The 15,605-nt window shown below is 49.0% G+C and overlaps 1 protein-coding gene across 6 annotated transcripts in view; it reads right to left on the minus strand.

Moving 5' to 3' along the window:
- Nucleotides 1-15,605, minus strand: part of LOC114847951 (neuronal PAS domain-containing protein 3) — a 153,755-nt gene that overhangs the window by 36,137 nt on the left and 102,013 nt on the right. For all 6 annotated transcript variants that reach the window (XM_055505465.1, XM_055505462.1, XM_029137953.3 and 3 more), the window contains one exon: nt 11,592-11,681. In XM_055505465.1, coding sequence (XP_055361440.1) covers nt 11,592-11,681 — 90 coding nt within the window. The remainder of the gene's footprint in view (nt 1-11,591; nt 11,682-15,605) is intronic.

The following is a 15,605-nucleotide window of genomic DNA, read 5'->3' on the forward strand; positions in this document are numbered from 1 at the left end:
AGTCATCTGACAGCCGGAGGAAACACGCAACCCGAGAAGAAATGTAAGAAGTGAGTGGACGGACAGAAGACGGAGCACGTCTCACCAAAGACAACGCGTGGGTGAAGACACGTCAGCATCAGAATCGATGGGATGATGAGGAAGTCAAAGTGGAAGAGGACTCCACAGCTATAAAACCACTTCATGACCACATGTTAATGCTCAGCTCAAATGAAGGCGAGGACTCAGTCACACTACAAAATAAAAGCCCCTCTGTGTCTGCTACAGGATCTATGTTCCCACATAAATGAGGACAAATCTGGGAGCTTCACATGTGATTTCATCTCCTGTGATATGTGATGAGTGAAGAAATCAAAGAGCGAGGCTCGGTTGGAGAGGAGGAGGAGAGGAATCGATTTCAATTCAGCAGACGAAGTGATTAAAAAACACAGGAGTGACATCTTTCTGTGTGTGTGTGTGTGTGTGTGTGTGTGTGTATGTGTGTGTGCGTGTGTCGGCCGATTAATTGAGCAGCGATTGGAATGCGTCACTGCAGCCTGTTGTGAGCCCCTAAAGGGCTTTAAAAGCACACACACACACACACACACACACACACACACACACACACACACACACACACACACACACACACACACACACACAGAAAGCGGTGGAATAGACGTAGACAAACAGTCACAACACAGACACACAGAGGTTTTCCCGCAGGATCTCCACATTCAGCTGCTGTGACCTTGACAAGAAAAACAAACTGCTGCTGTGCTCCCTCCCTCACTCCCTCCTTCTGTCTTTCCCTCCCTCCGTCCGTCTCTCCCTCTCTCCACTTCCCTCCCTCCCTCCCTTTCTCCCTTCCTTTCTCCGTCTCTCCCTCTCTCTCTTTCTCTCTCACTTTCTCTCCCTCTCTCGCCCTCTTTCTCTCGCCCCCTCTCTCTCTCGCTCTCTCTCTCTCCCTCCCTCCCTTCCTTCCTTTCTCCGTCTCTCCCTCTCTCTCTTTCTCTCTCGCTTTCTCTCCCTCTCTCGCCCTCTTTCTCTCCCTCCCTCTCTCTCTCTCTCCCTCCCTCCCTCCCTCCCTTTCTCCGTCTCTCCCTCTCTCTCTCCCTCCCTCTCTCCTGCTCTGTTTCTCCTCCTCGGTCGTCTTTTTTCTTCTACATCTTATCTCTAACTCTCCCTCAATGCGTTTCATTACAGCCCTGATTCCAGCTGCCTCCTTCTTAATCAAACACTGAAGATGTGTGCAGTCACTGACGTCGCTGCTGCTGCTGCTGCTGCTGATGATGATGACAACGTGGCCTGCTGGCTGACATCCTGATCTTGCCCTGTTAGATGACTGGGAGATGCTCCCTCAAACTGGACAATCAACCAGCCTTTGATTTGCATGGTGTCGTGGCGAGACGAGGCTCAGACCTTCTAAGACACAGACTCACGGTTGTGAGCCTTCAAATCTGTGTCACAGCCAGTAAAAGCATGTGAAGGAGGGACGGCCGCCTGTCAGAGGTTCACATTCTGACTGATGCACGCTGGTAATAACTGCCTCTCAGTAGCTGCAGAACAGCTGCGAGCGTCCGCTGCCGTCGCCTTGGGCTGCTCCTGATTATGTATGAGTTGTCTATTAGATAGGGATTTAGGGAACATGAGCTGTACTGTATATCTGGATATGATCTGAGGACAATCTGTGGGCTTCAAACAGAGAGGGAGACACAGGCTGACAGAGAGGCTTCGCTATCTGAAATGACTGTTTGTTTTCAATTTCACATTCCAGCTGATTTCCTCTGGATCGGGGCACAGAGAGGTTATTACAGACGCAGACGAGCCTGCCAGGATGGAGAGTGTGTGTTTGTGTGTCTAACTGAGTGAGTGTGTGTTTACACGCACTCAACGTCGATGAAATGTTCGCACGAAGCCGTGCAGCTCTAAAATAATATGTAAAAAAAGTTGGTGATTGGGAGCCGGCGGCATCTCCACATCCACCGTTTGCTTTGAGTCAGCGCCTTTGGGTGCAGCTGGTGGGGTCCCTGAATGCAGCACGCTAGCAGAACCCCTGCTCTACAGCGGACGCGGGGATGTTTAAATTCAGACGGTCCAAGAGGATGAGCTGCAGCCAAACAAAGAGCCTCTAATATTCTATGTATAGGATGTGAAAGCGGCTGCAGTGTGTGTTTCCTGTTTCCTGTTGTCCGTGTGTGTTTGTGTGTGTGTTTGTGTGTGTGTGTGTGTGTGTGTGTGTGTGTGTGTGTGTGTGTGCGTATCACTTAGACAAGTCATTATTCTCCGCAGACAGCGCTCGGCTCCCCGTCCTCTGCCAGGTAATGAATTCTCCTCCAGATAAAGAAAATAAAAATCATCTTTAATTTCTCCACCTCGCCATTTTGTAAACTCTGATTCTTTCCACCCAGGTGCGTTGCATTCGCCACCCGGGCGCTCCCTGCCTTTCTGTCAGCGGCCGCTGTGAAATACCACAGATAAATGGTGTGTGCGTCAAGACGTTCGATATTAATGAAACACAGACTCAGGCTCAACTAAACTTTGAGTCGTCATGACGACGTTGCATGATGCCCATGGTCAACAAACCAAAGCCAGTACGGTACGTCTGGGTCGGCGGTCTCCTGCCGTGATTTACTGCTGCTGCCTCTGAGATCAGAGCTGAAGCGGACCTCCTGACGACGTCTGACAGCCTGGACGTGAGCCTGAAGCCTGGGAGGTGATCTTGCCTCATTCTGTGTTTTTCTTTATGGTCCGACAACGACTGAGTGTCTCAGAGTGGCCATTGACAAACATGAGCCGCCGGCTTCTCCTGTCTTTGCCCTTGTGTTCCATTAAAAACACCATCGATTGACTCATGCTTTTACACACACACGCGAGAACTCAAAGGCCACGATAATCAGTGCTAAAGTTAATACGTTGCTCAGGTTTCATCGACTGAGGAAAGGAAAGGTTGGAGCCTCCGCTGACATTTATCCTTTAGCTATGAAGCGCTGCCGCCGTCTCTCTCGACTCCAACCGCGGCCTCGACTCTCAGATACTTCAAAATGTTTAGTACTTGTTTAAGAAATACGAGTCAAAAAGCTTTAAAACATGAATGTATTAATTAAAGAGTAAAAAAAGAACAGTGATCAAACTGGAATCAGAAAAATGCAGCAGAAGAAAGCTCAACTAAAGAAGACGAACTAAAGTGCCTGTGTTGTTCTGGGAGAAAAACCCAAACGACTCGTCTTTCATTAAACTTTTATCGTCTGTTCATAATTCAGACGCAGCGCAGCTAAATAATCATTACAATTAAACTGCGTTATCACGGCGCCAATAACGAGCCGGCACAAAAAGCCAAGACGACACATCCAGCTAATCTTCCTGCGATGGTGGATTCATTATAGATAGAAGCGCCCAGAATGACATTTATGATTTGAACATGACCCGACTCTGACTTGGAATAAGAATGAGCTGTTCTATCAAGTGCACCTGAAGCCCGGGAGAATCTAGTTTGGTCAAATCACACAAGTTACAGAGGAAAATGAGCAAAAACTCAATTATATGGCATCAACAAGTGACGAGCAAAATAAGCAGCAACGAACTAAACGTCACTGACTCGTGACCTGGAGCTTCGAGTCGTTTCCCTTCAGCTGTAAAACCCCGTCTGCCTTTATTCTCTGAAGCTGGAGGCAGAACACAAATGTCGGAAACATACACACATTCTTCTCTTTTTTAATGACCACTGACAATGTGATGATGCAAAGTCCTGCTCTGATTCGACTGAACCTCCACTTTAGTGGTTCCAGGGTTCAGCTTTGTGCCACTTCAGGTCTGCACTTCGTCACCTCCACCCATCTTCACCACCTCACACTGAGCTACACTTCGAGCTTCCTTGTTCCTAAAGAAAAGCTGGACTGATTTTTGTTGTTGATGAGGTCATTTTTCTTTTATTTCATTACGTCTGCATTTGATTCTTACATTCAGTGTGACAGACACAGAGCCAGGGCCCATGTGAACATCCACGGCTACAGCGCCCACCAGCTGATCTGTTCTGCCTTTAAGGAGCAAGTCCTCAGCACAATCTGCCGTGGTCACATCCAGTTATGCTGACATGGCCCAGCATCTGCTCGGCAGCTCCACAATGACACCGATTTGCACTTAAATGAGTGGATTTAAGCAGCGCGCCACCATTACCACTCGGCCATATGTGATCCCAGTGTCTTTATCCTGTATTACACTGAGGAGGATGAGCGGGAGAAGAGAGGAGGGAGGAGGAGAAAAAGGAAGGACAAGAGGCAGGGTGGAGGGGGTGAGGGAGATTAGGACAGACGGCAGCAGCACCGAGAAAAAGAGGCTTAAAGAGAGAGAAATGGATCTGTAATGAGACTGAGAGCGGACGCTAAAGAAGGGAAGCAGGAGGCGGCAGGAGTGCATGATGGGAGAGGAGTCCCCTCCTCATGCCTCCAGTCCTCCCAGCCACCGGGGGGCAGCACGGAGCTGCGGTGCGGGGTCAGAGCAAGGCACTGAACTTTGTCCTGAATGAAAGCAGCCATTTCAAGTTCGTAGCTCACATTTGGGGCTGTTCAGTCAGACAAGCCCGGGTCCTCCAGCGTTTCAGGTCTGGGTGTTCACGTTCTGGGGCTCCGGTGTCGAGCTGCTGCCTTCAGGCATCACTGCTGATGTTCACAACGGCCACACGCTCATGGTTTCATTCATTCAATGTCACATTCAGAGGCGACGCCTCTTCCACTCCCAACTTTGGCCCTTTGGCTGATCCTCTCCTTCCTGCCTCTAGCTCCCCTCCTCCTCTCTCCCCCTCTGACTAATCTCCCTCTCCTCCCCCACTCCTCTCCTCCTCCAGGTGTTTTGCAGGGATAAAGGATTGATGAAGCCATCAACTCTCTGCTCTTGACATTTACAAAAAACCCTCCAAGCAAACGCCTCCTTCTCTCTCTCTCCCTCTCGTTATCTTTCTGCAGAGCTACCTCGCTCGTCACTCGCCCGACTACATCATTAAGACCCAGTAATTAGGGCTCATTTGTAAAGCCAGTGTAAATAAAGGGCCCATAATGGTCGGGATATCACTCACACTGAGGCATTTGTGTGTTGCTGTGTGTGTCCGTGTGTGTTTTGGGGACAGGGACATTAGGAAATTAGCCGGTGTTTCATTAGAATGAAGGCGTGTGTGTTAGAAAAGTTGGTTGTGAATGTGAAGTTTCAGACTGAAAAACCGAATCAATCATAGTTTGTGTATTGTTGTGTGTTTGTTGTGACGGGGTATTAGCAAATTAGCCCATGTGTCATTAGTCAGAGAACATGGAGTGTGAGGTGTTTAGAAAGAATGGATGAATTAAACCATTCTGGGAGCTAATGAACAAACCTGGTGGGTTCGTCCACATATTCAGCTTCTAGACTCAACATCACCTAGATTACATCAGCAAACTCAGAACAGGAAGTATGTAAGCAATGCCTAGAACCGTCCTCAGCTCCGACCACCTGGAAACTCATCTGACTGGGGGAATATTTAAGTGGCATTCATGAAGTCCCGACCCTCGTAGGATTCTATGCAACCTAGTTGGAAACCCTTGAAAAGTAATGAAAGCTTAGAAAACAGGTCTCAAAGGCCTGGCACCTCCTCACAGGCACAGAACCCGTCTGAGCTGAGGAGCAGCTTCCAGTTAAAACCTCTCCAGTTTGCTCAGGCATATTCACAGACACCTTGTATCCTCCCAGAACCTGAAGCTACTGTACGTTAGAGACCATTGTTGCAAAAAGAGGTTGGAGACCTTTCAAGGACGTATTACACAGTTTGGCTTCTGTTGAGGCCTTCAAGCACCCGTGGAAGCCCCTCAAGGCTCTCTGTACTGTAAATTCATAAATACTTCAGTAAACACACAAATCACTGAGGAAGCTTTGAAATATTCTTGAAAGACAACTGCAATCACTCAGAGTCCATGCTCCCTCTCAAGGAGCACGACAGGACCAATTAAATGTCTACAAGGACACCTGGCTCAACTCAAGGCCCATCAACTTTCCTAATATTCTTTTATTTCCGTTAAATGTGAGCCACTCTGAGAAGGTCAGTGTCACTGTGAGCCTCGTCTGCGGCTTGCGCCTTGTGATCGATATGCTTTCCTATTGATCTGCACGGGACCGTACAGCAAGCGTCAATCAATCCAGACCTGCCGATAAAAAAAGGATCGTTTGTTGATGTGTTTATTTGCATTTAATGATTTTAATAGCCAATCATAGCATGTGACCCCACGTCGTGTCCATCCTTCCTCAGTCATATTGAGGTTTTTGATACACGTACCTGACAGCTAATGGCACATGTAGCTAACAGCTAATGGCACATGTAGCTAAGAGCTAATGACACACGTACCTAACAGCTAACGGCACATGTAGCTAACAGCTAATGGCACACGTACGTAACAGCTAACAGCACATGTAGCTAACAGCTAATGGCACACGTAGCTAACAGCTAAGGGCACACGTAGCTAACAGCTAATGGTACACGTATCTAACAGCTAACAGCACATGTAGCTAACAGCTAATGGCACACGTAGCTAACAGCTAAGGGCACACGTAGCTAACAGCTAATGACACACATAGCTAACAGCTAATGGTAAACGTAGCTAACAGCTAATGGCACACGTAACTAACAGCTAATGGCACATGCAGCGAGGACAGTCATCCTTGACGTCTGTGTGTGCCATTAAACACACCTCAGCCAGGATACACACACACATCAACATCATTTATCACACACACAAACACACACACACACACACACACACACACACACACACACACACACACACACACACACACACACACACACACACACACACACACACACACACACTCTCTCTCTTTCAATAAAACAAGCATCAATTCTGGTCTCCGACGGCAACGCTGATCTCTTTACAGCTTCCACGGCATCAGAGTAACGGCCGGCTGTAAATCAGAATGAAGGAAGGATGAAAAGGGGAGAGGAAACAAAAGAGGAGAAGGAGGAAAAGCAGAGGAGCTGCAGCCTGTTCATTTCTTCATTTCTGATGTTTGAATCAAAAATTTCTATACTGTAAAAACAGAACAGAACTGTGGTCTGTTCAAGCAGAAAGCAGTAGAAAGCAGTGACCTTGGAGTCAACTGACCTCCACCTCTGCTTCAGTCTGTGGCGACGGCGTCCCACATTCTGAAATGCATGGAAACCCCAAGTAAATGATGTGAGCTGAGGACAAATGAGAATACGCTGTGGCGCCACATATTAATACGACTCAGGTGAAATCCGTTCAAATGAGAACTTCAAACTGTCGATGTGAATGCTTTGAGCTGCAGCGCTGGCGACCTTGTGAAGGTCAGCGAACCTGCCTCACCTCAGAGCCTCTGAAATGCATGAAGAGAACATGGGACGTGGGGGCAGTGCCACCACGGGAACAAGCCGGAGTGTTTGTAATACGGAGCGAGCGGGTCAGAACCTGCGACTCTCCTCCTCCCATCACTCACGCCTCTAATGCATGAAAAGAACGAGCGTGTGAAGCGCAATAAGCAGCTGAGTGAGCGTGTCCTTCAGTAGGTCAGAGTCCCGGCCTCACCTCCCGCTGCCTGTCTGTCTGTAATGTATGAAAGCGTGTCCTCTGACTTTAAATCCGCGCCATGCGGGCGGAGCGTCACCTCTGACCTCAGCGCAGCTCCCTGTGCAGCTTCATCCATTTCAATGGCAGCCATCTATAAAGCCAGTGTCTAGACACCACGCACACACAGCATACATATGGATGAACACACACGCGCACACGCACACGCACACACACACACACACACACACACACACACACACACACACACACACACACACACACACACAGAGCCCTCCTGTGTCTGCTGGTTTCTGTTCTGGTCCAGTCTGATCCTAACCTGCTTTCTCGGGCCCATTCCGGCCTCATTCACCTTGAAGGAGGCGCTGAAACCTTACGTCATCGATGAGTCTGAGCCTCACGTGACCCCGCGCGCTGTCGGCCCTCGGCCGCTGCACAGTTTCATTCCAGGCACCTCAGTGAAGTTTCTGTCTCGTTAACGCAGCTTTTCAAAAACTCATCGTCTCTGTTTCCCTTTCTTCATTCACACACGTCTCCGTCAGGGTCTGGACTTATAGTCGGCGGCTGCGCGTCGTCCCCCCGTGTGTTGCCGTGGCGATCGGTCTGAACAAAAAGCGGAGGAAGTTCTCTGAGGGCCTGATAACCTCCTGCAGCGTCCTGTCAGCATGCTAATGACGCCGGCTTTCACACAGGACGGCACAGAGCGATTCAAAATGACAACCTTTGTCTTCTGTGTTTTCTCTATCTCTCTGCTGCTTTTGTTCCTGTCTTATCACTCATTCGTCCTTCTCTTTAATGTATTCAACTCATCTGTTGTTCTACTTTTTCTCTCCCTCTCACTCCTTCCTGTCGTCCTTCTTTCCACTTGTGTGAGTCCATCCATCAGTTGTTCTTAGTTACTCCCTTTTACTCCTTTAACACTCCTGTTCTCCCTCCACCTCCACAAAACTCCTTTTTTGTGAAAAGAAATATTCTACTGTCTATTTTACAGTTTTAAAAGTAAAATAAATCCTTGGATCGTTACTCCCCCACCCAATGCCCATCCCTCCATCATTTAACAGGAGCCACACACCCATTAGAATTATTATACGTATTATATTATCAGAGCGACACCGCCGCCCCCGAGTCAGAGCCATCAATTATGAATGAAACCCTGTGTGTGTGTGGGTTCGCTGAGGTGGCTCAATTAACCGTGACCTTCCTCCTGCCCATCGCTCCTCCTCATCATCATCGTCATCGCCATTTCCACCCCATCTCCATCCTCCTCCATCTCCCAGAATGCCCCTCTTTGACCTCATGCAAATGGCCGACCTGCTAGTCTTAAAACAGCCGAGAAAGCAAAAGATCAGAACGAGAGAGTGAGAGAAGGGAAAGCTGCATTTATAGAAAGAATAGAGACGAAATCAAAGGAAAAATAAAACACACTAGGTCCAAAGGAAGATTTGAAATGACAGGCTTCCACAGTTTGGTGGCTTTGGAGGTTTGGGGGCATCAAAGAGGAAATGGTCGACAGCGGCTGCTTTGTGCTAATTGATTCAATGGTCCCCTGGTGAGCAGCAGCAGCAGCAGCAGCAGCAGCAGCAGCAGCGGCGGCGGCGGTGGCGGCGGCGGCGGCGGCGGCAGCAGCAGCAGCAGCAGCAGCAGCAGCAGCAGCAGCAGCAGCAGCGGCAGCAGCAGCAGCCCACTGGGAACACTGGGAGAACGCGAACATCTTACTGGCCCTCTGAGGGAACGCGGATTGAAGCGGATGAGAGCAAAGAGCGGCCTGGGCCTCGCCCTCCAATGACCCGGGTGTGACCTGGCACATGTCACAGGTCCGATCCCTGGAGAGACAACGAGGCAAACGGCTTCACACACAGAGGCCGAGGCCGACGCACAACATGGATGAACGAGCAGCAACACTTTCTGCTGGGTTCTGTGTTCCTGGTCTCCTGATCTCCGGGTTCTGGGTGGACCCGTCCTGGTCACCGCCTCGCTGAGCTAATGGACAGAGCAGAACCGGATGTGGCTCATAGGGAAGCAGCCGCGGCCTCACATCCAGCAAATTCATCATGACGCGTGTGGATCTGAACTGAAGGTCTTTATTGTATTTAGTTGTACTTAAACATTTAAGCTTCTCGTCTGCTTCAGCTCTGATCTGTGTCGACACAAACAATAACAATAATAGGTAGAAGAAGCTTTGAGTGGCGGCGCTGGCTGCAGACCGTACTGTATCTGGGCAGACTCATTTGGACTCAACGCAGTGATTCCTCTGGACCATCAGGCAGAGGACACGCAGCCATCTGCTGCACACGCGTGCACGTCTCAATTAGATCAGTGTCTCCCAGACACACTGAACAGGCTCAGCTGCACCAGCCCGGACGCACACAAGCTCACCCGCCGCTAAAGAACAAACCTGTGAGCACAACACAACTGGAAGTTAACAATAAACACACACATGAATCACATCTTCACTGACAGGAAGTCGTAACAAAGTCCAGCTCCAGTCGCTCTGCAATTCAAAAGTTCCTTAGAGATGACGTTGTGAGAGGACTTTACTCCGCAGCCGCGTTTAATTACCACTCCGCTCTTTGTTAATGACTCCATTAACGGCCTGTTTGATTGTCCGGCCACGTCCAGGAGTCTGCGAAGAAACGAGTTAAACCAGCAAAATCCTCTCTACGCATAAATCTGCCTAAAGATTGTTTCAGCGCCGGCCATCGAGCAAGGAAATTCATAACCTCATCAATTTGTCAGAAGGCTTAAACACTCCCCCACCCCCCGCCATTTTTCCTGCACGCCACGATCTAATTAAAGTCGAAAAATAATTAGCGATATATTTTCCTTCTTTAAAAAAATGAAGAAGAGGGACGGGCTGTGATTAAACGAGAAGAGGAGGAAGGAAGAGCAATTAAGAGGATGGAGGTTGAAGAACTCTGTGTACACATGTAGGATTACCAAAGACGAGCTCGATCGCCCCCCTCTCTCTCTCTGCGTCTTTCCCTTTTTTTGAACGTGCGTGCCACTTCTTCAGCAGCTGATAAAAGCCGGGGGAACAAGATAACCAGCTCAGCGGAGCTGGCGGAAAAGCTTCGGGGACCTGATTTGACAGTTAATCAATTATTTGATAGAAATCATCAATCAATCTTGGTGGAGGAATTAATCCATGCGAGGGGTGTCAGAGGAGGGTTTGAGGGCTGATGTGACTTCCTCTTTAATTTGGTAAACTGATTGGCCTTTTCCCCTCGCTCCCATATCTGAGAGCTTCCTACATCTAATTTACAGAGACAAGGAGTCACATCAGACCAACGGAGAGAAGCTGATGCACATTGGAGCACAGATGTAAATAAAGCAATAAAAACAGAAAGAAAGAATCCAACACAGTCCGACTGAACACTTCTCAGCCTGATCTGGGTTCAGTATCAGAGTCATCTGATGAAAACCTGTGAGCAGAGCATCAACGTGTATGTGTTCCCCTGTGTGGAGCACGCTGTGGGAGCGTGACATTCACTAGCGCTGTGTGGCTGCTACACAACAACGACAACAACAGCGACGACAAAAACGACAACAACAACAACAACTACAATGGCTCTGCAGCTGCAAAGCAACAAATCAGTGCCAGTGCCCACAGGGGAGACCGCTAGAGCTGCACTGAGTGTGATGCGTTTAAGTACTGTGGGAATCTACACTACAGGAGAGGAGGAAATGCCTTTTAAAGGATGAGGGTGTGAAGCGCACAACATGTTTTAACCCATTAGCTGACACATACTTATTAGTGGCTCAAGGTCAGCGTGTCACGTCAGGATGGACGCCACTATTAATAACAGAAACTGCTGGAGAGTGAACCAGTCGAGACGCATAATTCCTTATGAGGTTTCCTGGTCGCACACAGAGCAATAAAATATGCATCGTCGCTCGCTGCACAAATCAACAACCATGTGTCGAGCTGATGAGATTTTAAATGAGCCCTAATTTGCTGGGAATTGTCTTTGGTGATGATACGATCAGAGGGAGCGGCTGCATCCAGCAGGCAGACAGACAGGAAGCACTTACCTGTGACAGCCCCAGGTAGATGGACACGGTCTCAGAGATGTACAGGAAGCGGCCCTCCTTGTTTAGTGCAAATACGAACCCGTCCAGAGACTGAAAGCAAGCACACAGACACACACATGTCAGAGGTGGGGTTTACACTTAGACACAGGGCTGAGCTGATCCAGGATCTGATCCAGGATCTGATCCAGGATCTGATCCAGGATCTGATCCAGGATCTGATCCAGGATCTGATCCAGGATCTGACAGCTCCCACACTTATTATCAGCAGTGAAGCTGACGCAGGTTTCTGACGGCAGGTCGCTGCTGCTGGTGTGAGGCCGTGGTAAAAAAAAAAAAAAAGATTGGTCTACTACCTGACACGACACATCTGCATTGGCTGCACAACCCGCCCTGGCAGTGACATCCCATAATGCAACTCTGCCTGCTAGAGTCAGATATGAGGTCGGCCGGTCTCCACACACTTAGTGTGACTAATGATGTCTTTATGTGAAGATCACGGTAGAACCGTCGACTCCAGCGACACACACACATGCACACACGCACACAAATACACACGCACACACACACACACACACACACACACACACAAACACGCACGCACGCAATCACACACACGCACACACACACATGCACACACGCACGCAAATACACACGCACACACACACACACACACACACACACACACAAACACGCACGCACGCAATCACACACACGCACACACACACATGCACACACGCACGCAAATACACACGCACACACACGCACGCACGCAAACACACACATGCATGCACGCAAACACACGCACACAAACACACGCACGCGCACACACACACACACTGGGCACGCACGCATACACACGTTATTTGAAGATCATGGCAGAACAATACACTGGTTGACACACACACAGACAAAGGCTTTAATACTTTAAGGTCAGGCAGGTTAATTACATGTGCTTCCCCTACTGTTGCTCTAATACAGCAGGTCCGTGTGTGTGTGTGTGTGTGTGTGTGTGTGTGTGTGTGTGTGTGTGTGTGTGTGTCTGTGTTTGTGTGTGTCCATGTGTGTGTCTGTTTGTTTGTCCGTGTCTGTGTGAGTCCTTGTGTGTCCCGGTGTGTGTGTGTGTGCGTGTCAGTGTGTGTGTGTGTGTCCGTGTGTGTGTCTGTGTGTGCGTGTGTCCGTGCATGCGTGTGTGTCTGTATGTGTGTGAGTCCATGTGTGAGTCCATGTGTGTGTGTCTGTGTGTGTCCATGTGTGAGTCCGTGCATGCGTGTGTGTGTCTGTGTACTGTATGTGTGCGTGTTTGTGCATGTGTGTGTCTGCATGTGCATTTGTCTGTATGTGTGTGAGTCCATGTGTGAGTCCGTGTGTGTGTGAGTCCGTGTGTATGTCCGTGTGTGTGTCTGTGTGTGGGTGTGTGCGTGCGGCCGTCACTCTTCCATTAATATTCATTGCTTCCATGCGAGTGAGAGGTGAGGCAGACTGGCTGCAGTTGTCTCTGTGTCGGTTCCTAATTGTTAATAATTACATACATCACACGCCGGCGCATACCTTCTCCTTTGGCCTCGTTTTGTTCCCTAACAACGTTCTGAGGGAAAATGTGGATTAATGTCAGCGTTCACATGTTGCTTTGATAATCCTTTATCTAATTATCATCACATCAGCTGGAAACTGGAGGAGAAGCAATGAAATCTCTGCTTATTTGCAGATCTCTCCTCTGTTACGTGTCACTGTGTGCTTCTCCAGTGTAACAAACAGAAATAAACTGACTGTGACTGTCCTAAAGTATTCCAGAGCATAAAGGGCTGCTGGGTGTTGACCTTTGACCCCTGGCTGACGCGCTTGGTGCTGGTTTGCTGCTGCAGCCCTGCCTGTGTCCGTCGAGTTGCCCTCTCAGATAATGACATGCTGATGAGAGCCTCATCAATGACCATCCATGCTGGTTTCCTCATTAACACCCAGCCGGACCCTCTCCGTGTGTGTGTGTGTGTGTGTGTGTGTGTGTGTGTGTGTGTGTGTGTGTGTGTGTGCTACAGCATTTGCATAGCGACCCGTTTAGCGGATTGTGTTGTCAGGTTCGGGCCCAGGTTGTCGCGCTCTGTGTCGTCGCCCTTCACACTGAGTGTCTGTGTCCTCTAACAAGTCAATTATCCTCAGGTGACGCGCAGATGCGTCTCTCATGCTAACTAGCTTAGCATCGGGTGAAGCAGGGTGTTCTTCCTGCAGCTTCTCGCTTGTTATGTTCAGTTGAATGTTTTGTGTCTTATTGTTGCGTTCATCTGTGGCCACTGAGATGTGGCAATAACCACGTGTGTTTCACTCCCCACCGTTTTCCTGGCGTCTGATGAAGGTCCAGGTTTAGCAACAAGCAGCTCCAGGTGAAGAGAAACAAATCTGCCCGTTTCAGAGGGATTAAAGCGGATTAATTAGAATTGGAAAGCGAGTTGAAAGGTGGAATAGTGTGTAAATTGTGCTGATATGACGCTGACGTAAACACACACAGATGTGATGTAAACAAGCATAACCTTGCTAACTGCTTGGCTAAATCCCAGGTTGCCTCCGAGAGGTTAAACAGGCCGCAGATTATTTGAGCGGCGACTCTTTGTGAAGCATGTCCAAGGTCGACGGGGTGTCAGAAGGTCACAGGAGGTCGGGACATGCAACGACTGCAGCTCCTCTGGAGCTCCTGCACCAACGCTGCAGAAGCTGTGTGGGTCCTGTCACAGCAGAACACAGCAGAAAGCGTGGAGCTGCTTCTGACCCGTGCGTCTGAACCCGACCACGATCTGCGCCCAGATCAAGCCTCACTCCACACGCGACTCCACCCGGGCTGAAACCAGATCCAACAGAGCCCGAGACGGCGCCAGAACCATGTGTGATCCAGAACCAAACGAGCAGCGTCACCAAACCATGAACTTTGCTCATAAGACAAACAAGAGAACATGCCCAGACTCGAAACCACCACATTGAGAGTGAAACCACACCGAATATTGGACCGGTGCAACAAGTGGAACCTGCAGAGGCAGAACAAGCGCTGACTGACCTCAGACTGTTGGCTGTTTTACTGTTTATCGTGCCCTTTGTTGTTTTTCACTTGTATTTGCATATTAATAACACACAGACACACTGGGACTGGGTGTGTGTGCAGTGCAGACAGACCAAGGACAACAGTTTACACACGTACACACACACACACACACACACACACGCACGCACACACGCACACAAGGTGGAACAAATGGACATTACAGAGAACACACACACTCAGTCTTTGTCTCTATCTGCTCTGCTCACACACACAAACACACACACACACACACACACACACACACACACACACACACACACACACACACACACACACACACACACACACACACACCCTGTGGCACTGGCCTGTGTGTGTCTTCATGAAATCACAGAGGGTCTGACCGCCTCATAGTAATTATGCTAATTGCCTGGATGCCCTTGCCTTTATTTATGCGCGTCTGCTAAGATAAATAAAAGGAAATTGCTTTGGATCTAACTGTATTCATTTCAGCATGCTAACGAGAAGGCTAGCGCCGCGTCAGTGTGTGTGTGTGTGTGTGTGTGTGTGTGTGTGTGTGTGTGTGTGTGTGTGTGTGTGTGTGTGTGTGTGTGAGTGTGTGTGTGTGTGAGTGTGTGTGTGTGTGTGTGTGTGTGTGGAACACATTTGTTTACTCTTCACAAATTCTGCAGGTAATTGCAATTGTGACTGTACATTTATTTATTCCATTGTGTGTCTGACTGCGTGTAGATGAAGTGTGTGTCTGTGTGTGTCCGTCCGGTCTCTGTCATAATCAAATGTTTTGGTCTATTAAGCACAAGCAGCATCTGACGCATTATTCTGCAGTGAAGCTAAAGCCTCCGGACGACAACGCCTTCCGTACCGCTACTACTAGAGCTACTACTACTACTAGCGTTACTACTACTACTAGCGTTACTACTAATACTAGCGCTAGTACTACTACTACCACTACTAGTACTACTACTACT

The sequence above is a fragment of the Betta splendens genome, chromosome 22 (genome assembly GCF_900634795.4).
Source record: "Betta splendens chromosome 22, fBetSpl5.4, whole genome shotgun sequence".
In the NCBI taxonomy this organism is placed as follows: Eukaryota; Metazoa; Chordata; class Actinopteri; order Anabantiformes; family Osphronemidae; genus Betta; species Betta splendens.